This window comes from Orycteropus afer, unplaced genomic scaffold (assembly GCF_000298275.1).
Source record: "Orycteropus afer afer isolate SDZICR_OR568_19922 unplaced genomic scaffold, OryAfe1.0 scaffold00015, whole genome shotgun sequence".
NCBI lineage: Eukaryota > Metazoa > Chordata > Mammalia > Tubulidentata > Orycteropodidae > Orycteropus > Orycteropus afer.
The window spans coordinates 894,720-916,985 of record NW_006921602.1 but is presented as its reverse complement, the minus strand read 5'-3'; the positions used below and the strand labels follow the sequence as shown (position 1 = coordinate 916,985).

The 22,266-nt window shown below is 43.9% G+C and overlaps 1 protein-coding gene across 1 annotated transcript in view; it reads right to left on the bottom strand.

Moving 5' to 3' along the window:
* Positions 1–1,604: 1,604 nt before the first annotated feature.
* Positions 1,605–22,266, bottom strand: part of HEXA (hexosaminidase subunit alpha) — a 29,636-nt gene continuing 8,974 nt past the window's right edge. Inside the window, exons 2-14 of the mRNA XM_007956942.2 lie at positions 12,859–12,951; positions 11,906–11,971; positions 9,888–9,934; positions 9,260–9,370; positions 8,357–8,458; positions 7,387–7,519; positions 6,245–6,425; positions 5,151–5,237; positions 4,783–4,855; positions 3,842–4,025; positions 3,557–3,647; positions 2,794–2,898; positions 1,605–1,668 (exon numbers count right to left, since the gene is read on the bottom strand). Of these exons, the coding sequence (XP_007955133.1) occupies positions 1,605–1,668; positions 2,794–2,898; positions 3,557–3,647; positions 3,842–4,025; positions 4,783–4,855; positions 5,151–5,237; positions 6,245–6,425; positions 7,387–7,519; positions 8,357–8,458; positions 9,260–9,370; positions 9,888–9,934; positions 11,906–11,971; positions 12,859–12,951 (1,337 nt within the window). The remainder of the gene's footprint in view (positions 1,669–2,793; positions 2,899–3,556; positions 3,648–3,841; positions 4,026–4,782; positions 4,856–5,150; positions 5,238–6,244; positions 6,426–7,386; positions 7,520–8,356; positions 8,459–9,259; positions 9,371–9,887; positions 9,935–11,905; positions 11,972–12,858; positions 12,952–22,266) is intronic.

Sequence of the window (22,266 nt, the reverse complement as noted above, 5' to 3'; positions counted from 1 at the left end):
GTGCCTACAGAAACAGTGCAAGAAGGCAGGGCTGGTCTACCTCCAACTAGGTCCTCAGAGAAAGATTAGGGAATTGAAGGATGGTGTTTAAGGTCTCAATTTTACTTGGACTCCTTCTCAGTCTTGTCTTCTTCAAGTTTCTATATCTGCCTCTATTAGGCTGGGTTCTCTAGAGAAAATCAGTAAAGCTTACATAGAGAAAGAGAAATTTATCTTAGGAAAATGGCTCACACACTTATAGAAGATGGCAAATCCCAAATTCTTGGATCAAACGTCAAGCTGGAGGCTTTTCCCAACTCATGCAGCTGCAGGGGCTGACGAGATCAAGGTTGGCAGGCAGTATACCAGCTACCAACTCCAATGAACGCCGAATCCAAGATCTCCAATCCGAATGGTGGATTGTTTGCTCATGGACAGTTGTAGGCAGCACAACAGGATCCCAATGCACAGAAGAGTGTCTCTTTTTCCCAGGATGTCCATAAATATATTGGAAGCAGGCCACACCCCTAGGGAAACTCCCTTTCAACAGATTGGCTGTTCAAAACATATATATCCGATCTCATCATGGGAACAATCCACATCACAACTGCTTAAACCACTCAGAATTGTGGTGCAGCCAAGTTGACACACAACTCCAATTATCACACTGCCAGACTGGGCGTTTTCTGAAAGAAATGCTTGGGATTACTCTTTTTTCACTGCAGCCCAGGACCAGGAAAGAGAACTTTGCAAATAATGGCCAAAGTCCTTATCACAAATGGTCTCTCTGCCTGGGAATCCACCGTGGGCCAGTTTGAGTCCACAATGAGACCTTTCCTCCTAGAAGAATATTGGTCACAGGTGGAAAGCCACAAGCCCACCCCTTTATCTCCCAGGGCCTTTGTTCTTACAGTCTCAGTTGTGCCACCAATTCTGTGAGATGCTGTGGGCTGAAAATAGGCAAGGGTGTGTTGATAATGGTGGAAGTTGCCTGCATTACTGGGAACTGATCAGAGTCTATGAGGACCAACTTCTTCAAACTAAACACTTACCATAGTTCCTAGACTACAAGATTTGCTCAATATTTAAACAATGTTTGCATGATATTGAAGTGACAAGGAATCCAAAGGAGAAGACCTCTAGAGGAAGGCAGTAGTGTAAGTATACGTGGGAGAGGCGGTAATTCTGTCACCAGGTTAGTATGGGTCTGGAGCCTTTGGGAACACCCAGAACTCCTTCAAGCCCTCAATTTATAGGATCCTTCGAGGGGCAGACTCTGCCTAATCTGGGTGAGTCCTGCTGACCCCCTTCATGCTGAAGTACAGAAGACTAGCCCTGGCTCCTTCCTTACCCAGGGCCACTCGTGTGTGTGTGTGTGTGTGTGTGTGTGTGTGTGTTTCCTTTTCACACAGGTAATCCATGTTTACGATAGAAAAACATCACATTACTCTTTATTGGATGCCAGCACCAGCCCCCTTTCCTCCAGACACGGGGGCATGGGGGCATGTGGGCATGTGGGCAAGGGGCTCTATCCCCTGGCTGGGATGCAGTGGAAGCCTGGCCAGCCAGGCCCCACTACCACTCTCCTAGGGCCAGCACCCTCCTCGGTACCTGGAGCTACTTGCTCAAGTCTGTTCAAACTCCTGCTCACAGTAGCCTACACCGAGGGGCTGGGCCTGGACACCACGCCTGCAAGAGGACATGAAGAAACAGGGTGAGATAAGTCACTCAGAAGGGGTCTTAGGCCATAACAACACTTCATAACAACAGTAGTCTCCCCTTCCCCCATTTCAGTACATCTCAAACTTCCAATGTATAACAAAATTACTTCAGAACTTAACTCCCAGAAATTAGGGCCAAATATTGGCTCAAGAATTTGCATTCTGAACAGGTATCCCAGGTGATTTTGATATAGATGGACCCAGAAAATTTTGGGGGATGCCTCCCTATTTCTTGGCAACCTAACTACCAGAGATTAGGGCCAAATGTTGGCAAGGTATACAGAGAAATTTTTGGGGAATGCTTTCTTATTTCTATCCTTCCTGCCTCTGTACCCCAGCCCTAAGTAATTCAGCCTCTTTCAAAAAATGGTGGATGCCTGAGGAGTGCTCAGTGCTCCTAGCTTATTGAGCCCCCCTTTCCTGGCTCTAAAATGCTGTAAATGAAGTGCCGTGGGGGACTGAGGCACTGTCCAGTCCATGCACTGGGCCTGGTAATGAAATCCTGTCCTTAGGTTTCAGCCTCCTAAATTTAAAGCCCTCACCAGTCTCATAAGCAGATCTCTAGACGTGCCTTCTTTATTATACAAATAAGCAACATGCTTAGTGATAAGTAAGGAACTAACTCAGAGTCACCCAGTGAATTACAGTTGAGGGCCAAACTCCAAAATGCTTGCCTCTCTACCTGGGACTTGTCCTCTAGGTTAAGACATACTCAATGAATGAATCAGGAAAATGACCATCTTATGCCGGCCCATCCCCATCAGAGATGTAAGTGTCATGAAAGCCCACCAGGGCACAGCCCATGGCTAATAGCATACAGCAACGTATTTCAAATACTGGCTCTGAGTGACTCTGGGCAAGTTATTTAACTTATTGTGCCTATCTCTAAAATGGGGGTAAAATATTTATCTTCCTTAAGGGGTTGTGATGAAGATTAAATGACATAATGCATGTAAAGTGCTTAGCACAGTGCTTGCCACATAGTAAGCACTCTATAAATGGTGATTTTGTTATTAGTTTTTCCCTCTAAGTGAGTGGGTTCCAAGCCCCTGATCTGCCCCACCTACCCTGGAAAGGCCCATAGTCTGCTTACCTCACTAGCTCACAACGGAACTTTGTCAAACGTTTGAAGGCAAATTCCAAGTCAGTCACACGGTGGTTGCTCCACAGCCTCTCGGCAATAGCCCCTGCTCTGGGCCTGGAGGTAGGACAGCACTAACCACATTGGGTCTGTATTTCCTACAGGGGTACTAGACAGCCACAGACCACTGCCCCTTGTTTAGGCCCCTGGACCAGCTCAAGGCCAAGAGATGTGATCAGCACCTTGGCTCAGAGCTACAATCTAGATGGAGGGCTGGCAGTTCTAGGGCTTAGCTCCATTTTCATTAAATTGTGGAGTGATCCCACCTTCTTTGTCTCCCAAAGATACAGGAAGTCTTAATGGCATCATAAACTGTTACTAACAGCAGCAGCAGGTGTTCTCAAAAGTAAACTCTATATACCCATCCAGGTGTGGTGAAGCTGCAGCCTCTGTGGCTGACAAGGAAATGGTATAAGTAAGTTTTTATTAGAGGCACCACAGCCTCTCATTGTTGGACTGCTGGATCTTGGGCAAGTCACCCCTGTTCTCCAGGCCTCATTATCGCTATCTTACACACCTACTGGGCTGTTGGAGGAGCACATGGGTAAGCCAGGTGGGAAGTGACTATTATATATAGAAGGGTCACTGCAATGCCTTTCCTCTCTCAGGCCTGAAAGGAGGGTATGAGTGTGGAGATGGCGAGGCAGGAGTGAGTCTGTAGGGGAGAACCCCTGCCCATTAGCCCAACCTTCCACCTCTCTCAGAAAACACTTACCAGAGCCTGGGGACCAGGTTTGTGTTGTCCACATACTCGCCCCACATGCAGGCCTCTCCACCAATCACTCGAGCTTTCTGCTCAGGGCTACCTGAGGGAAAACAAGTAACAACAGGCTGCTGCTGGTGGAGTGAACTCTGGGATCCCCCTCAACCACCTCTCCAATGTGGCCTTCTCCTAAGATAAGTTGTTTTATCTCCTAAACAGAAATGTCTTCCCCTTGCCTCCTGCTCTGTACCCTAGCCCAGCTTCTTTTGATCAACAAGGTGAGCCCCATGCTTTCACCATCAAATGCCAGGGGCTCCACCAAGTAGACCTCCTTCCAGTCAGGGCCGTAAGTGATGCGGTTCAGGTACCAGGGGGCAGAAAGCAGGACCCGGAAGCCGGCCTGGGTGATCAGTTCCAGCTCCTTCGAGTAGGTTTCTGGGGTCTCTTCTCGCCATACGTGTATGATTGTGTCTGACTGAAGCTGTCACAAAAGATCAAATGGGGGTAATGATACACATGGCTGAGGAGATGCTTGGGACTCATCCTTATGCAGCAACCCAGGCTAAGGATGTGTGCTCCTTCGGCTCCCCAACAGCAAAATAAGTGTTGTAACCATTGAGCTCTCCCCTCAGAGCAGTGGCCGAGGATTTTAGAGGCCCTAGGAGTGTGCCCTGCTACCTGCCCCCTCCAGCCTCCCTGGCCACAATGAGATAGTAACACAACATGGTTGTGAGCCAAAGGAGACATGCAGTAGGGTCCAGGGGATTCATCAAGAGCTGGTATGTTCAAGAGTCTCCAGATGTTTCTGCAGATGGGACAAGGTTCCTGCAGAGGTCCTGCAGGTGGCAGGAGGCTGAGATCTTATTGATTAGCAACGTAGGAGAAGGAAGCTCTGTTCCTGCAAATCTGGAAGACCCCAGTCTATGACTCTGGAAGAACAACCCAGCTCATCATGCCAGTATGAAGAATTCCAAGTAATCTAGCAGTAGAAATCAGCATAAATCACTTTTGATTAGTTTGCAGCAAGGGAAGATAGACAAGAGGCTTTGACACAAAAACCCAGCCAGGGCTCAGACTTTTGTGACTTTTCTAGAATGGGAGGGAGAGATGGTCTTAAGTGCTTTGACCATCAAAACCTAATCCAAACCAGGAGAACTAGTCCATGCAGGGGCAAGGGAGGGCTGGGGACACCAGGGAGGCATGCTGGTGGCTCCTTCTCGCCTCTGTCCCTGGCTCACCTTTACTTTATTATCAAACACCTCCTGCCACACCATGTAGCCTTTGCCATAGAGGGAGATGATGTTCAGCAGCCTGGAAAGAAGGGAATGTAAAGAAATTGTCCGCTCAGCCCAAACAGACCCTGGGTGTTTTTACCAGTAATCTAGGGGTTAACCCTGGCTTGGGCTTACTCCTGGCTGAGTGGTATCTTCCCCAGGGTTGGGAACTGACCACTCCAAATCAGAAAGAATAGGACAGAGGAAACTTTCAGGGTCCAGAGAATAAGTTACACAGGCCATGGCCCTGGGATGGAAAGTGATGCAACCCCGCAACCCTGGTAGATAGCCCCCCAAAAACCTTGCCCACCCCACCCCTCTTCCTTCCTTACTTCTGGATGTAGAAGGACTCCAGCTGCTTGAAGTCTTCACCAAAGCCTTTCTTCTTCATAAAGGCCTGAACATCTGGATTGGACTTCCTGAATCCCAAGAGAAAATGGAGATTATTTCTTTCAACATCTTAAAAGCTCAGAGCTTGAGGATGAGTCACCTGGCCTCCCACCACTTCCCTTTCTCATGTGATAAAACAAACAACTGAGGATTACAGAAGCCCCAAACGTGGAAGGTATGGTTGAACAGAGCTCTATGAAGGGGCCGTTGACATAGGTTGACAAAGGATGAGTCTGGACCTGAAGAGTACTTGGTTCAAACCTCAAAAGAATGCATATTCCTCCTCTCGCCAAGCTATCACAAGTGGATCCAAGGTTTTACCTTGGGGCTCCAGAACACTGGATTCTCGCTGCCCAACCCACCACCCTGGCACATACTCTGCTGTTCCTTTAATATTTATTCTTTATTCCAGCTGGTTGACAAGTCTTGGTGTCTGTTACCTTACCAACTTGCAGTTCCTTTGTCCCAAGTCTACATTTTAATACTGTTCTCCTCCTGGAATGCTATTCTCCTTCCTCCATGTCTCTAAAAAGCCAACTTCCTCAGACCCAGTTCTAGTGACACCTTACTGCTCTAAGCAACTCCTCAACCCTTTTTAAGCTCACTGGATCTGAGGGTATGGACCTTAAAATATAATACTGAATTAGACACTGTCCTGTATTACCTTCAAATTCATCTGTGTCTTGCCTCTTCAGCCAGACTATTTGAAGCCTCCATAAGCAAGGATTATTTCTCCCTAGCCTGGATTTTGCCAAGAAAATTTTGTGCCCAGAGATGGTTTTTCCATAAATATCTCAAGGCTATGAGAGCAAAGTAAGGGAGAGGTTCACAGTCACAGCCTTGCCAAAATCAGGTAAGGCCTCTCTGCAGGTGGGCAGAGGAAAGGCCCCAGATCTGAGCAATCTGGACTGAGACAGATTGCTGCCTCAGAGGTTGGTCTCCAGGAATAACTGATATAGGCTTCCCCTCAGGGGCTAACCTCTGTTCTAAATTAGCAATTCATCAGGCTGGGCTGGGAAGATCAAAGGGCTCATACCAGCAGGAGAAATCAACCTCATCTCCTCCAAGGTGAAGATAAAAATCCGGGAAGACAGTGCTGATCTCCAAAAAGAATGTGCTCATGAACTCATAGGTACTGTTGAGAATAGGATTCACTGGTCCAAAGGTACCAGAGGGTTCAGAGCCAGAGTAGCAAGGAGTCAACAATCCAGGGACACCTAAGCCAACAGAGAACCCCACAATCAGTGCCACAAATGCCCAGTCTCCTATGTACAGTCATAGTTAAGGATATAACTCACACAATCGTGCTCATAAACATTACACACACCTAGCTAGACACACCCGGGTACTCACAGGCACTTGTAATCACCATCATTTAGTCACAATGCAGGAAATACAAATAGATCTACAATCACATTCACAGTTGAACCAGTCAGTCAAGAGGCTGGGTTAAAACCAGGTAACTGTCAGCCACATACACTCTTGCCCTGATATGCAGCTTCCAGTAGGAGTCAGGAGTCAGCCTTTGCTTCCACAGGCTGCTCTCCTCCTTTAAAAAGATGAGCAGAGAGAGAGGCCTGATCCAGCCAAATTGGCAAAATCTTTCTTCTCTATCTCCTCCTGTACTGGGTCACCCATCAACCAAGATCTTTCTACATTTCCTAAGAGGCATCTCCTTTGGTCAAGATCTTTCCTTCCTGAGGCTGTGGCCACAAGGTATCTTCACTTTTCTACAAGGTTGATATGTCTCTCACTGTTTCTTTAACCAACTTTGGGGCTCAGTCTGGGGGACTTGTAGGAGTAGGCTGGGGGTATATGGAAGACCTAAGTGAGGAGGAGTACTGACTGTCCAACTCTACCTCTGGAGGCCATACCAGGCTTTTTTTAGAGTCTACCCTAGGGCCCAAATTCCTCAGCATCCATTCTAGGGCACAACAGTATGCAAGGATGTCATTTAAGGCAAAGACATCTGAGAAAAATTTCGCCATATTTTAACAGTAAGCAGTGATCTCCTTCACCCAAAATCAGTTTTTTCTCCACATTCCCAGGTGGATAAAATTAACGGGAAACACTCCTCCAGGGAACAAGGCCAGGGTATGACATATCCAGGAGCTGATAATACCCTGAAGTTCCAGAGGAGGACCAACACACTCTCTCTATTGCAGACAAAATTCTTACCTGCTCCCCAAGACAAAGTGTGGCCTGGTGTGTCAAACTCTGGCACCACACGGATACCCCGGAGCCTTGCATATTCAATCACTTCCTTCACATCCTGCACTGTGTAGATGTGGGTGGCAGGGTTGTAGGAGCCCTGAATGGCACAAGACACCTTTCAGGCTTTCATTTCCTGAAGGCTAGTAGAAAAGAGGATACTGAAAATGCCCCCAGGACTCCCCAGAACCAGAAATCTACCCATAGCCTTTTGGCATCAGAGACTATCTTCAAGGAAACTTATCATAATTCCCCACAAACTATCACATCTTTTGTTTTGCCTGCATGTCATTATGCCAGTGAGATAAACAAGGTAGGTATTAAACCCACTTAATTGAATATGGGAGCTCTGGTAGCGTAGTGCCTAAGGCATTTGACTGCTAAACAGAAACGTGGTGGTTCAAACCCATCAGCCACTCCTCGGAAGGAAGATGGGGCAATCTACTTCCATAGTGACACTGCCTTGGAAACCCAAGGAGGGGTTGCTATGAGTCAGGTCCGACTCCATGGCAGTTGAGTTTGGCTTTTTTTTTGGTTTTAATATAATATAAATAAATAAAAGGAGAATGAGATCAGAATTATCCCCTGAAGGTCACAGAGCAAATTAATGACACCATTGATCCTTTAATCATAATATAATGTCCTTTCCTGTCTCTTATGGTAGTTTTTGTCTTAAAGTAAATTTTATCAGAAATTAATATTGCCACTCCTGCTCTTTTTTGATTGCCATTTGCTTGATATATCTTTTTCCAACCTTTGATTTTTAGTCTAGTTTGTAATGACAGTGTTAAGACTCAAATCTCCAGTCCCCTTCCCCACTGTCAGTGTGTCTGCCTAAAACTGGGCTGGTTATGATGAGGGCCATTGTTCTTGCCAGCAGGGCCACTGCCAAGCTCAGATATCAATACCATAAACTCTGGATAAAATTAAAACATACCTTTCTGCTGAGCTCGGGAAAACTGATGCTCTCATATGGAAAGGAAGGGTCATCTACCAGATGCCAGTGGAACACGTTGAATTTATTGTATGCCATGACATCCTGTAGGTCAGAGCACACATTGTGAACCCCCATCATGGCCTCTCCAATTTCAACCTCAAACTTGGGAAGCACTGGGCAGGGTGTCAGGCTACTCTGCATACCCCACTGGGCCCAGCTCCACCCTGCCTCTGCTTCAAATTAAGTTTTATAGGGTCTCTATTAAATCTTCCCATGAAGGAGGGCATGAAGAGAAGGCAGCACATTTCTTCCTTCCTCAGGGCACATCCAAAGATGGCTGCAGAAGAGGTATCTCTTTCTTGAGATATGTTCTGGCCATGATATGAGAGGAGGGCTGCAGAGTCTTCCAAAAGCCCCCAAATAGCTTGAAGACCAATGCTTCCTCTTGTCATTTGCGTTGGGTTGTATGGCTAGTGTTGATGTGAACTATGAGGTCTGCTGAGAACTCAACAGCCCCATAACTCATATATCTCTGAAGCCAAGCCAACTGTCAGATGAGACTGCATATCCAACTCAAGAAAGGAACTTCTCCAGTTAAAGTTTTTGATCATCTCTTTTTTATGAGCTTGTCCTAACTAAACTAAAGTTAGCTTTGCCTAATGAAAGATGCCAATTCCCAAACCACCTTCTGTATCTCTGGAGACTGCATGGGTATTGGTTCACAGTAGTCAATGGGGTAAATTTAAGTCATTCTTGTTATCTTTTGAGTCTTGGAGCAGAAATATTCTCCAAGAGCTCTTAAAATTACATATATTCTCTCACCAACACTCCAGGAATATAGTACCTGGTCTATTCCTTACCCCACTACTCCACAGCCCTAGAAGTGAAAAAGGCCTTAAGTACCAGAGTATCCAGGATGCTAGACAGTGGAAGGTAATGGCGAGACGAATCCAACAGCAAGCCCCGGTGAGGGAAGCGGGGAAAGTCCACAATGTCTGTCTTGTTGATAAAGAACTGTGCAGACCAAATATGAAACAAGTCAGAATCCAAAGGGAACTTACCACAAGGGTAGAGAGGGATGAGGAAAACTACAAAGTTTTCTAAAAACCAATCTGTGACTATTCTTCAGGGTTACATGTCTCTGAACCTCCCCCCCACCTCCATATCAATGACCATAAGCAGACGCATACCCAGACAGCAACTGTCTATCCCAGCCAAATACAGCTGTCACACGTACCGCTTGGCCTATAAATTCTAAATTTTCACTGACTGTTAACACATCCCTATTTTTTTCCAAAGCAGTGCCATCTCAAGGGCATACTCAAACAATGACTCAGGGGAACCAAATTACAGTAATTCTAAACAGGTCAAATCTACCAAACCATATTTCCATCATCTCCTCTTATGTTATTTGGTGGGACCATCTCAAGCTACCCTATCTAAGGTAAAATAAAATATTTCCAGGACTCTCAACATCAAGACCAACCTCTTCAGAGACTAAAAGCAGCCCATTTTGAGGGCCTACACTCACCGTGCCATCAGCAGATCTCCAAATAAGCTGGCTAAAAGTCTCCAAACCTATGGAGCAGTAGAGAGGTAGAGTAAACTCAGGGACACAGGGAAAGAAATGCATCCATCTGGAAGATTCCCAATGTAGCAGAGTACAATGTTTGGGCACAGAGTGAAACTGGACACAGTCTAGGCTTGATGACTGTCAGTGACTAATGCAAAGGGAATATAAGGAAGCCATGATCCATTTCTACTTTGTATTTTATTTTGGGAGGTGGTAATGTAAAGAGTTTTAGTGACCCTCCTTGAGGTATATACACCTTTAAAACTCTCATTCCTCTTCTCCAAGTTTTCTGAAACTTGAACTCACAAGGATAGTAAGAAGGGAGACTAAGATATGTGCTTGTGAAGACAGATGCAGGGACAAGCTAGCCTGCAAGGTGCTAAGGCTTTCCATGCATAATACCCATCAGGAGCTAAGGGAGTTGAGAAAAGCGGTCCCCAATATGCTGCTCTTTCCTATTTTCCAGACAGAATTTATGGGAAAGAGACCAAAAGCTTGAGTTTCCATGGACCTTAGGTCCACAGTGGGACCTAGAAGACAAGGAAATATATACTCTTCTTCTTCATAGTTTGTGAAGAATCCTAGCTGTGAGGAGCAGCGGCCTCAGAAGAAGTGTCCAGTGCAGTGGGCAGAGTCTTCTACATTCCAGCAAGGCCCACAGGCAGGTGTATTCAGTCCAGAATGTTACATGTTGTCAACAGTGGGGGCCCACTTCTGCAATCCCAGCAGAAGCCCCATGAAAGATTCCTAGTATCCCAAATCTGAAGAATGAAAGGATCCTTGAGACCTTGTTGTCACTCAGTACCCCATTTATTTTTAAGATACAATATTTTTGCTACAATTACACAACATATTTAGTCTTCTCTTGCCAGTGAGCACCAGGAATCATCTTGGTAGGGTTAGGTTTGTGAGTTAAATTCTAGGGCTGTAGGATCAACACCACATTTGCTAAGGTACCCAAATCAGCTTGTCTTATAACTCTGAATTAACCATACTATAACCTAGAATGATTATGCTTAACAAACTAAATGGATAGTAGTGCTAAATTACTACTACAGATACATACTATCCACTCTCCACCCTGCTTGTATTTTTGACCTGGGAAGAAATACAAGAGGCTAGGTCCAGCCAGTACTGTACTTATTGTCAGCACCCAACTTGAGGAAGACTGATAGTGCATGGTTTTGGTTTCTCACTACTCTTACGTCTAGTATTCTGAGTCCTAGATTTCCTCCTTACTACAAGCTAACCAATCACTAGAACCTGCACAAAAGATACAGAAAGGCAGAAAAGGGAGTCAGAATGCTGTTTCTCTAAAATACAAGGAAGGAGGAGTAGGAGCTGGGGAATAAAGACAAACTAAAAAAAGGTTTGGAATTCTGTGAGAATTTTCTTCATCACCCACCAGCAGAGGGATTATCAAAAGCAGTAGAGGTATTTGGCTAAGTCTGTGTTTAAGGACCAAATAGTTTTTCAGTAAACCAAGAGGAAATATAGGGGCCTATTAGGTAGTAAATTTCTTTTTCTTTACAAATACTATAGTTCTTCACACCATACTACTACTTAACTTTTTTCTTCTTTTAGGCATCTATCTATTGATACAGTTTTCCTTTTTAAGAACCTTTCCAGTTCTCTGTGTCTTTAGTGAGAGCTGAGCAGGCTGTGTTTGTGGTAGATTCAGATCCCTCCTCCCCACAGCTGCCCATACCCATAGCATCAGCCTGTAGGGTCTCCTACTGCTTACTCAAGGGCATGCCCAGGAGAGCTGCTGTCACTGTAAAGGGTAAAGTCTGTCAATGTCTAAAGACAGCTATAAGGAGAGCACACCCTTCAAGTTCTCTATAAAGAAAGCAAGCTTCCTAAAGTGAGGGTATTTTCTGGCCTCCAGTCCCATCCTCCTCCTATTTCACCAATGCCAAGCTTATATATCACCCTTTTCTCTCTCTCTCTCTCAGCACCAGCCCCCACCTTGTTACCTCGGAGAGCTCCCCAGACAGTCTCAGAGAGGAGGAAACACTGCTCATCATTTATGGTCAGGGTGTCTGAAATGACAGAAATTATCCCATTTGGTTAAGGTTTTTGACTCCCAGACTACACAGCAGATGTTTTGTACAAAACTTGGATTAAAATATAGTGGTAAAATCACATTTTTAAAAATCTTTCAAAGAGGAGACATCCCTAGAGCAGGGCAGCTACAGGAGGACCAGGTCACTCTGGGGTATGGTCAGCACAATGGCTCTGCAGATGAGTGAGGAGGGGTCAAGACTAGAGCAAAGGTCTCAGCAAAACACCACCTGCCTTATGGGTTAGTTTTCCCCACCAGAAACATGAATTCTTGTCAACCATTAGGTGAAAGTATGAAGTCTCCTATTGGCAAATGGGAAAGGAAAGCTTGGAGGGCTAAGTCCAGGATACAATGCTCCCAAAGGCTTTTGTAATCATCCTCCTTTCCCCTTTGCTCCTGCCTGGCTCCATAGGGTTTTCAAGGCTGTGATTTTTTGCAAGCAGATTGTGAGGCTGGTCTTTGAGATGCCTATGGTGGGTTCGAACCACCAACCTATTGGCTAGTGGATGAGTGCTTAACTGTTTGCACCACCCATGGCTAAAAACACCTTCTCACCCCAGGGCAGGGTCTCTTAGAACAAACCAACGAAGTGTTCAAATTCCTAAAATGGAAATGAAATTGCACTCAGCCCAAAAGGCAGGCATCCTGTAGGAATCCACAAACACCCAATGCGATGTTCCTCAGCCAACCTTCAGATACAGGTTAGAACTTCTGCATGGAGAACTCATCTTCTACGGCTCTAGGTTCTTCATGACCCTCAGTCCCCACAACCATGGAACCCCTCAAGCCTCATATCAGCAACTTAGGTGAGGCCATCTAGGGTTATGGTTCCTGACCAGTGTTTGCTCTTAAGGTGGTACTTACAATTCTCCACTGACTCCAAACTAGGGAGTTGGTTGCATCCGGGGGTGACCACAAAGACAATCAATGTGTTCTTCTCTGCCATATGCTGTTTTCCTGCAAGGACAAGGTAAAGTTAGTGATCTGGCACCAGAAACAACAGGTAAAACTAAGGCCCTTTAAAAGGGCCTCCATCTCTAATCCCTTCAGTTTACAGACCATGCCTCTGGTAAATGAAAAGGGAGGACGTGACATTTGCCCTTGACAATGGCCTAGTTGTCTGTTCAACTTTTTCATTCTGGTTGTGCTTCCCTTTCTCCCAATAACCTGCCCACTATATGAATGAACTGAGTGATATCTTTTCTTAACTAGAACCCCATATTTCTGGCTCCTTCTGGACTATATGGGATTCCAAGATCTCAGTAACTGTTTCTGAACTACATGCAGTTCTAGAGCATTGCTACTCAAAGTGTGGTCTGGAGATTAGCTGCCAATTTGTAATACAGTGACTAGACAGGAAGTTTATAGCACACCAAAATGTAAATCAACTATGTTAAGGTAAGCACACTGTTCTGACATTTTCTCATAACAAAATTTTCTTGATGAAGGAAACAGATTTACATTCCAGTGCATACATATGATTCTTTTCTCACTGTATACTGGCACTTTAAGTAGCACTGCTCTTGAGGGCTCCAGACACAGGGGTCCCAATCTTGTAAAAGTGCAAGAACTAATGTAAGCAGGTGAAGTAGATGACAGGAGGAGCACCTACTAAGAGGAACCCTGAAATGATCCAGTTGCTGCCCCAGAGAAGGCACAGGATCACCAGCCCTTCCTGCTTCCCTCCCTCCTCTTCCCAAACAGTTTCTCTAACACAGGTAGCCTTCTGCCCAACAGAGGAAAGCAACACAGACCAACACACTGTCTAATAGAATTCTTAGACTCCAGTCTACTGAGAAAAAAAAGCCAAGAATGCTAATGCAATGTCTTTTCCTGGTTCTTCTCTCTGACCCTTGGTGGTGGTGAGGGGGAAGACACGATTCTACTGCTCTAAGCCTCAATGAGCACTCTTGTTTCTTTGTGCCACATACATTCCCACTGGCACCACAACATCCATGACTTCCTATGGAACTACAAAGTCAGAGATGTGATGCTTGGCAGAGGGCAGGGAGAGATAATTCAGAACCAACTGGAATTCCAAATGTTACCCATCTCCAGGCAGAAGGAACACAAAAGCTCCAGCCATTTCATGGAAATCTGTCCAAACCCTGAACACTACATCTCTTGGTTGCACCTCAGCTCTCAGGTCTGTCAAGAAGCAAACTTAACAAAAGGACCTAGCCTACCATCATGAATAGTCCTCCCCCTCCCAGCAAATACCTTGTATCCTCACGCCAACACACCTGTCTAAACACTGCAGGGGGAAGGGACCTTGTGCCTACTCTGGGTTAGGCCAGCTCACAGCTGCATTCTAAACCCACAACATAAAAGGACAAGCAGACTTTCAGGGCAGAGACCACTGCCTCAAAGCAGAATGTGCAGGGTCATTCCAAGCTCCCCAAACAGACAGGTCACCTCTATGAACCCAACTTTAATGCCAAACACCAAGGAGGATTTATCTTAAGGGCAAGGTGAATAAAACTATAGAAAAATAAATACCCTCTTTGAACTATACCCCGACCCCCTGCCTCCTTTCCCCACTCTCAAGCACACACAGCACAGAGCCTCAATTTCCTTGTGCAGAGACTTCTGTCTGCATATCTAGGGGCCAGCAAAAGTCCTGAGTTCTAGCATCAACCCTCTGGGACTCAGCCGATCAAACTAAGGAGAAATTTCAAATGATTCATATGCAACTCCATGGTCACTGTGCTGAAGACAAAACGAGAGCATCTGTACAAACACCAGGCTTATCTGAATGATTACTTAGATGATGGGAACACATTTTACTTATTTTTATTATTGTTATATTTTTAATTTTCCAAAATATACCTGGGCTCCATTCCCTAAGTCAGAAGTCTTTTTGGGGAAAGGTCATAGAGTCCTTTGGAGAACTGATGAAAATAAAAGAACTTTTTCTCCAGAACAATGGACCTAACCTCTCCTCCACCCTACCACTGACAGATGAAGAAACCCTGTCTGAAGTGCTCTCATCAGGACTTGGGCTGATAGAGAAGAAGCAGATACTGAGTCACACTGCTGCTTAAACAAGCTATGAGAGGGAAGGTCTGGGGGAGGTGGCAATGTGGGAGCTGGCAAAACAGGAGGGACACTGGGTCATTTAAAGTACGTAAACAAAGTCTCATCATTGTCGTTTTCCACCTCCAAGTTGCTGAAGAGCAGGAAATAGGCAGGGACAGTACCACCACCTCCACACACACCCACACCCTGCACTGCAATCTGAGCCATGAGAATCACGGGATGGCAAACAGCCCCAATGGCCAGCTGTCTAATGGACGAGCCTAGGTTGGACAGCAAGAAGTTCTGAAGGCTCAAGTGCTCAGGAGGCAGCATAGAAAACAGAGCAAGGGGCTGGGAATTCAGGAAAGGTTGGTTCTGATTCTGCTGTTGCCCAAGCTGAATGAGTCTTAGGGTTCCCACTTCCTCCCCTGTAAACAAGGGCAGAATGGGACCAGATTCCTGCTACTCCTCCTCAAAGCTAGTACTTCATGATTCCACAAACAGATGATATATTTCAGGGTACATTCCATGACCACAGTATCCTATCTTTGCAGCTCTCTCACCTCCTTGCTTTCACGGAAACCTGCTCTTTTCTTTGGATTCAGAGGAAAAAAAAAAAAAAACACACATGCACATCTATATACAAATAAAAAACTCCAAAACCAAACTCACTGACATCAAGTAGGTTCTGACTCATGGCAACCTCCATTGGGTTACCGAGGTGGCAAATATATATGGAAGTAGATAGCCCCATCTTCCTTCCATGGAGTGATTGGTGGGTTTGAACCACCAACGTTCTTGTTAGCAGTTAAATGCCTTAGGCACTATGCCACCCAAGCTCCTTTATATATATAATCATTATCTCAAAAGTAGTATATACTAAAGAAATTCAATCAGTACAGAAGTGTTTAAAATAAATAATGAAAGCATCATTGGCACTCTCTTCAGTACCTTCCCTGAAGACAAAACCACTCTTCAGTTCCTTACTTCTGTTAAGTATAATTCTGCTTTAATCACAGACAGGTCAACACTGACATGGAAGCATGGGAACAAAGACTCTTTTACCACCAAATTCCCAATGTCATGCTATCTCCAGACTCAGTATTATACTATATTCTAGACTTTTCCATTTCCTTTGTGTTTCTCAGCCCTCCAGCTTTACTTGCTTCCCTGTTGACCTAGATGTGGCAATCGATCACCTCAAAGACATTCTAACACTCTAGCACTTGTCTTTTTCTTCAGTTTCAGCCTGTGAGCAACACCCTCACCCCTGGATCAATCTAATATGTGCCTTCTGTGCCTCTACCCTGGACTACTGTGTCCTACTTGGGGGAAGGGTGGTAATCATGGAATAGTGGATTGGGCCACTGCAAAATCAGTCTCCTATCTTTGCTGGACCTTTGAAGATTTGCCCTGAAATTTGTCTATTTCCACCATCACTTTTTTCTATTCTCTACAACAGCTATTTCAAACTTGTACTGCTTTCCTCAAGTCTATAATTTGATCCCCACCTCCCTTACTCTCAGCAGACAATCAGAAGAGGACTCTCATCCATCCCAACCTCTCTTCTCTGACAAAAATATTTGCAACCTGACTTTACCTTCTATTCTTATCTCACCTGTGCTCTAGATCTTTCTTCAGTTTCCTCTACTATAAATTTTCTCCAAAGTCTTCAAACTATTTCATTCTACTGATTTTCTCTCATTGCATTTAAACATTTGTCAGTCTTCCTGACCTCAACTGTGTGTCATCTCAGTCACTCTTTCTCTCACGTTCCTGTCACAAAGAAACTCTAGAGAAAACGTAGCTGAGCGATTAGGAGTTCCATAGTCAGATATATCTAGATTCAAATCTTGGCCCCACTACTTCCTAGCTGCAGGATCCGGGGCAAACTGAGCTGCAGTTTCCTCAGCCTGGGTGATCATGATAGTACCAACCTTACTGGGCTGCTGAGAAGATTTAATAATTTAATGCTTAGCTCAGTGCCTGATACATGCTAAATGCTCAGAGTTGGTCCTCCTGAGGCCTCTCTTTTTTTGTGCCCACTTCCTTACATCCTATCTACCCCTTAGTCTACTAGAATCTGACTTTCTTTACCACTTCTCTGAAAATGCCTTCACCAAGGTCCATTGGTTCTGTGGCTAAATTCACCAGGCATTTTTAAATTCATTTACTCATTCAACAGTTATTTATTGAGTGCTTACTATGTGTCAGGCAGTTCTAAATGCTAGAGATACAGCAGTGACCAAAACAGACAAAAATCCCATAAAGCTAATATTCCAGTGGTCACCAAAGAGGTCTTTCTGGGATTTCTTGGCAGCATCAGACACTTTTGGTCTTCTTGAAACTAAACTCCCTTAGCTTATGGGACACTGCTCTCTCTCGGATCTTCTAATTCCTTCAATATACCTCCTCATTCTTCTTTTCTTTCATCAACCCCTGTGTGCTGGTGTTCCCCAGGGTTCCAGACTCTTCTTTTAATCCTCACTTACAGTCTCCTTGGACAATGCTATCTACTCCCACAGTATTTTCTTCTGGAGTTCTAGACCTGTAGCCTCCACGCAGATATCTCAAAAGCAACTCAGATCTTAAGTATAAACCTGAACTCATCATTTATCTTCCTGACTGATGCTCTCTCTCAGTTTGGTAATATCATCATATATCAATTTACCCAGACTGGAAACAACCTCCTTATCCTGAAGCTCCCACCTTACTGAGTAGGTCACAAACTCATTTATTCAAAACAATGTTTACTGATTACCTACCACGTGTCAAACACTGTGCTAAGCACAGAGATTACAAAAGTAAAAAAGAAAGACATAGCCAAGTCTTACAGTTTAAAAATCCTTATTAACTCTTAATATTATCACCATTTTCCTACTCTCATTAGGACAATGCCTTAGGTTAGGCTCTCATAATTTTTTATCTGGATGACTATAAATCTCCCAGTTTGCCTCTCCTTTCCTCTATACGCACCCCCATTTAAATCTACTCTCCTTTGGGATCTCTTTAATATGAAAATCAGATCATGACATTCTCTGCTTAAAATCCTTCACTGGCTCCCTTTGGTTTGAAGATAAAGTCCAGAATGCATTGGATGACTTTCGAGTTTCTCATGACCTGGATTCTAGCCTTGTATTTTTCTGCTCCTATGCAATAACTCTCACAATAGCACAATGAACTCTTTATGGAACCCTGAAAATGTCACATTTTCACCCTGTTTCCATACTTTTTCTTTGTATACATTACTTCCTCCAACTGAAATAAACTTTGCATTCCCTCTACATGTCACTTGATTAATAAACAGCTCTCCTTTTTCTTTTATAAAACCTCTTTCACTCCCCCACCCTTTCCTAAGAGACTTTCCTATGGAATCAGGAAGCAATGTATACGTACATTTTTTGTAACACTTATCTTCATATATGCTGTTTGTCTATCTCCTCACCTAGACTGTGAGCTCCTCAACAGCAGGGACCAATCTCAGTGTCTCTGTATCCCCAGTGCCTGACACACGGTAGTCATTCAATAAATGTTTGCTGAGAAAATGAATGATGCTAGAATGAAAAAGAAATGCATATTTAATGACATGTCTGCATAATGATTGTGCTATATGATAATGAGGCAAAAGGCAAACAGTTAATGTAGATATTACTTTTATATACCCAAACTTAGTCTTTCTGAAGTCCTAGAATGGGAGTGGGGGGTTATAAGAAGGAATAAAAGCACAAAACAATTAGTATGGAAATAAGGAGAATGTTTACACAATGTAAAGAATGTAACTAATATAATTGATCATTATGTCTAATAATTGTGGAATGAGAGTGGGTTTTGCTGAGTGTATTTTCACCAAAAACAGAATAAAAATTAAAAAATGTAATTAAAAAAGAAAACAGAAACTAAGACATACAGAAGAAAGTGCCTCCTCAAACACTGCTCTGCAGACCTCTTGATCCATAAATCTAAAGACTCAGGTCTTTTCACTTCTCTGCATAATGGTACTTGGAAACTATACAGCTTTACTTTAGTGTACAAAGCTCTCCCTCACCCTGCTCTGATTCTTCCTGAATCAAAATGTATTCCTGTCCTATGAATGTGTTTAATTCAATGAATTCTAGCAGCATGGAGTCAACACATTGGTTTTGGCTACAGAGTGACATATAGTTTGGCTCCTGGAGTGGAAAGTTGAAAAATCAACCCAGCTTTTGCACCTTCCCCCTCTCCAACATCTACTCTGCCCTCATCTCCCCTAGACTGATGTCAAAATTTGTTCACCAGGCCCATTTTCCCTTCTTCCTCCCACCTTTATAGACATCACATCCTGGCTTCCTCTCCCTGTATTCAGCCTGATGAAAGCCTTTGCAATCATTCATTTTCCACTCATTTATTCCAACCAAGATATACTGAGCACTCAATGTGCATCAAGAACTGTGCTAGGAGTTGGGGCGGTTAAAAAGAAAAACAAGCCCTGGTCCCTGTCCTTGAGGAATTCATAGTCTAGTGGGAGAGATAAATATAAACAAAAATACAAAATATTGTGCTAAGAGCTATGACAGACATTACATCTACCTCCAGAAAAAGGAGGGAAGGCTTAACATCAAAAGGGACCTCTGAGTAAGATCCTGAATCCTGAGTTGGTGTTTGCTAAGCTACAAACAGGGGAAAAGGTACTCTAAGCCTGGGAAGTAGCTGGGCAAAAGCACATGACTGTGGCTAGAGGAAAAGGCAAAGCCATCCCTGTCAAACTTATCCCAATAAAAAGGGAGACTGAGAATCCAACTGTCCTGAACCTGGAGCCTCTCCTCAGTGCTGCTAAATTCACTCTGGACCATGGTGCTGCCTCCCATGTGTCCCAAAATTCCTCACTCTTCAAAGACTAAAACCTACCCATTTATTAAGTTTAAAAACAAAAATGGAGTCCTAATATATACTGTTTTGGAACTATTTCCACTTAACCAAAATGATTTATAGGTCTCTTAATGGGAATATATGTAAATCTACATCATTATATGTAATTACTGAATAGAATTCCATCGATGGTACATACCTTAGTTAACTTCTTTCCTATATGGACACTGGGAATGTTTCTAAATTTTTTATATTATAAATCACGTTATTCTTATATATATATATGTGTGTATACACATGCACACACACATACACATATAACATATAAACACATTTAAGTAGTTTTAAAAAGTTTCTGTAAGATAAATACTTAAAGATGCAAATGCCAGGTCAAAGATATGAACACTTTGGGTTTTGATATTGCCAAATTACTCCTCCTAATTACTGTATTGATTTATACCTGAACCAACATATATTGGCCCACCTCACCACTTCCTCCCATTACTAACCACAAAACCAAACTCTCATTGCCATTTGAGTCAATTCTGACTCATAGCGACCCTATAGAACAGAGTAGAACTGTCCCTGTGAGATTTCTAAGACTGTAAATCTTTAAAGAAGCAGAGTACCACATCTTTTTCCCACAGAGCGACTGGTGGGCTTGAGGCACCAACCTTTTGATTAGCAGTTGAGTGCTTAACTATTACACCACCATGGCTCCTTTCAATACTAGCAACAATGAAAAAGAATTGAGACTTCCAATTCTTTTTCATTGTTGCCAGCCTGATAGATTAAAAATACATATGTTGTCATTATGTGCTGTCGAGTCGGACCGACTCATAGCGACCCCTCCTTGGATTTCCGAGGCCGTATCACTACGGAAGTAGTTTGCCCAACATTCCTTCCGAGGAGTGGCTGGTGGGTTTGAACCACCAGCCTTCTGGTTAGCAGTTAAATGCCTTACCATTACGCCACTAGAGCGCCTGATTATATGAATGTTGTTGTTGTTGTTATGTGCCGTCGAGTCGGCCCCGACTCATAGTGACCCCTCCTTGGGTTTCCGAGGCAGTATCACTACGGAAGTAGGATTGCCCAACCTTCCTTCCGAGGAGTGGCTGGTGGGTTTGAACCGCCAGCCGTCTGGTTAGCAGGCAAGTGTCTTAGCCCTCTAATACTTTTATGGTATATTTTTACCTTTAGATCTTTAATCCACCTGGAGTTTACTTTTGTATTTGATATGAAGCAAGGATCTAATTTAATTTTTATCCAAATGGATAACCATTCATCACTATGTATTTATTGACTAACAACATTACCTTTTCACTTTTGGTAGGAAATGCTTCCTTTATCATATATTAAATTCCCATACATACATGAACTTTTTTTGGCTCTGGAGTTTGTTTTATTGGCAACCTTACAGTCAGGGAAATCTAACATTTCATTATTTCTACCACCTTCTGTCACTTTGCCTAAGATACAACCCTCTATTCATTTCTGATCCTGCAACCCCAATTCCCATAAATGTCGCTTCCTCTTTTTTGACCAAACCTCTTGTACTACATGTCACCCACCCTGCAAACTTCCTGGAAGCCTGTTCCATGGTTATTTAACTACCCACATCTTCAATCTCTTCTGCCTCCTCCTTAACTGAAGCTTAGCTCTCTCCCTTACAACTTTCTCTGAGAGGTGGCTCCTTCTCACATCCAAGGGTCAAGAGATGGGGCTGCTTCCAGGCCATGTGTCCTCCACCACTGAGCGAAAACAAAGTCTCTCTTCTGAGGCTTATGCCATCCAGTACAAAATCTTGGCATAGTGCCCAGGGCATTTCACTGCTAATCAGAAGGTTGGCAGCTCAAACCTACTAGCTGCTCCACAGAAGGAAGATGGGACAATCTACTCCCATAAAAATTTGCCACTTCGGAACCCCAGTGGGTGTCGCTATGAGTCAGAATTGACTCAATGGCAGTGACTTTGGTTTTGGTTTTGTCATAACCCTCTGCTACGTCCTCACCACTATTGTAACCTGGTCCTCAGTCTTCCTCTCCATCCTAAGGCTGGCTATCATCCTAGATGATCTCAATATCCAAGAGAAGAACTAACCCACATTCTGGCTTAGAAGTTATCCAACAACATCCTTCTCCTCCTCAGCCAACCTCCCATGGTCACTTTTTGAACTTTCTCATCCCTTGGAAATGTACAAACTCATTCTTCAGTACCGTGCAGTTAACTAACTGTCCGCTAAATGATACTAAATACCTGACATCTAACATGGCCAAAATCAAGCTTACTTTATGATTTTTAATCAACCTCTCATTCAATCAATCAATCTCTCTCTGTCCTCTTTTCCTTCCTTCCCTTCCTCATGTACTATTCCCCTTGTCTGTGTGCATGGTGGCAGAATACATTCAA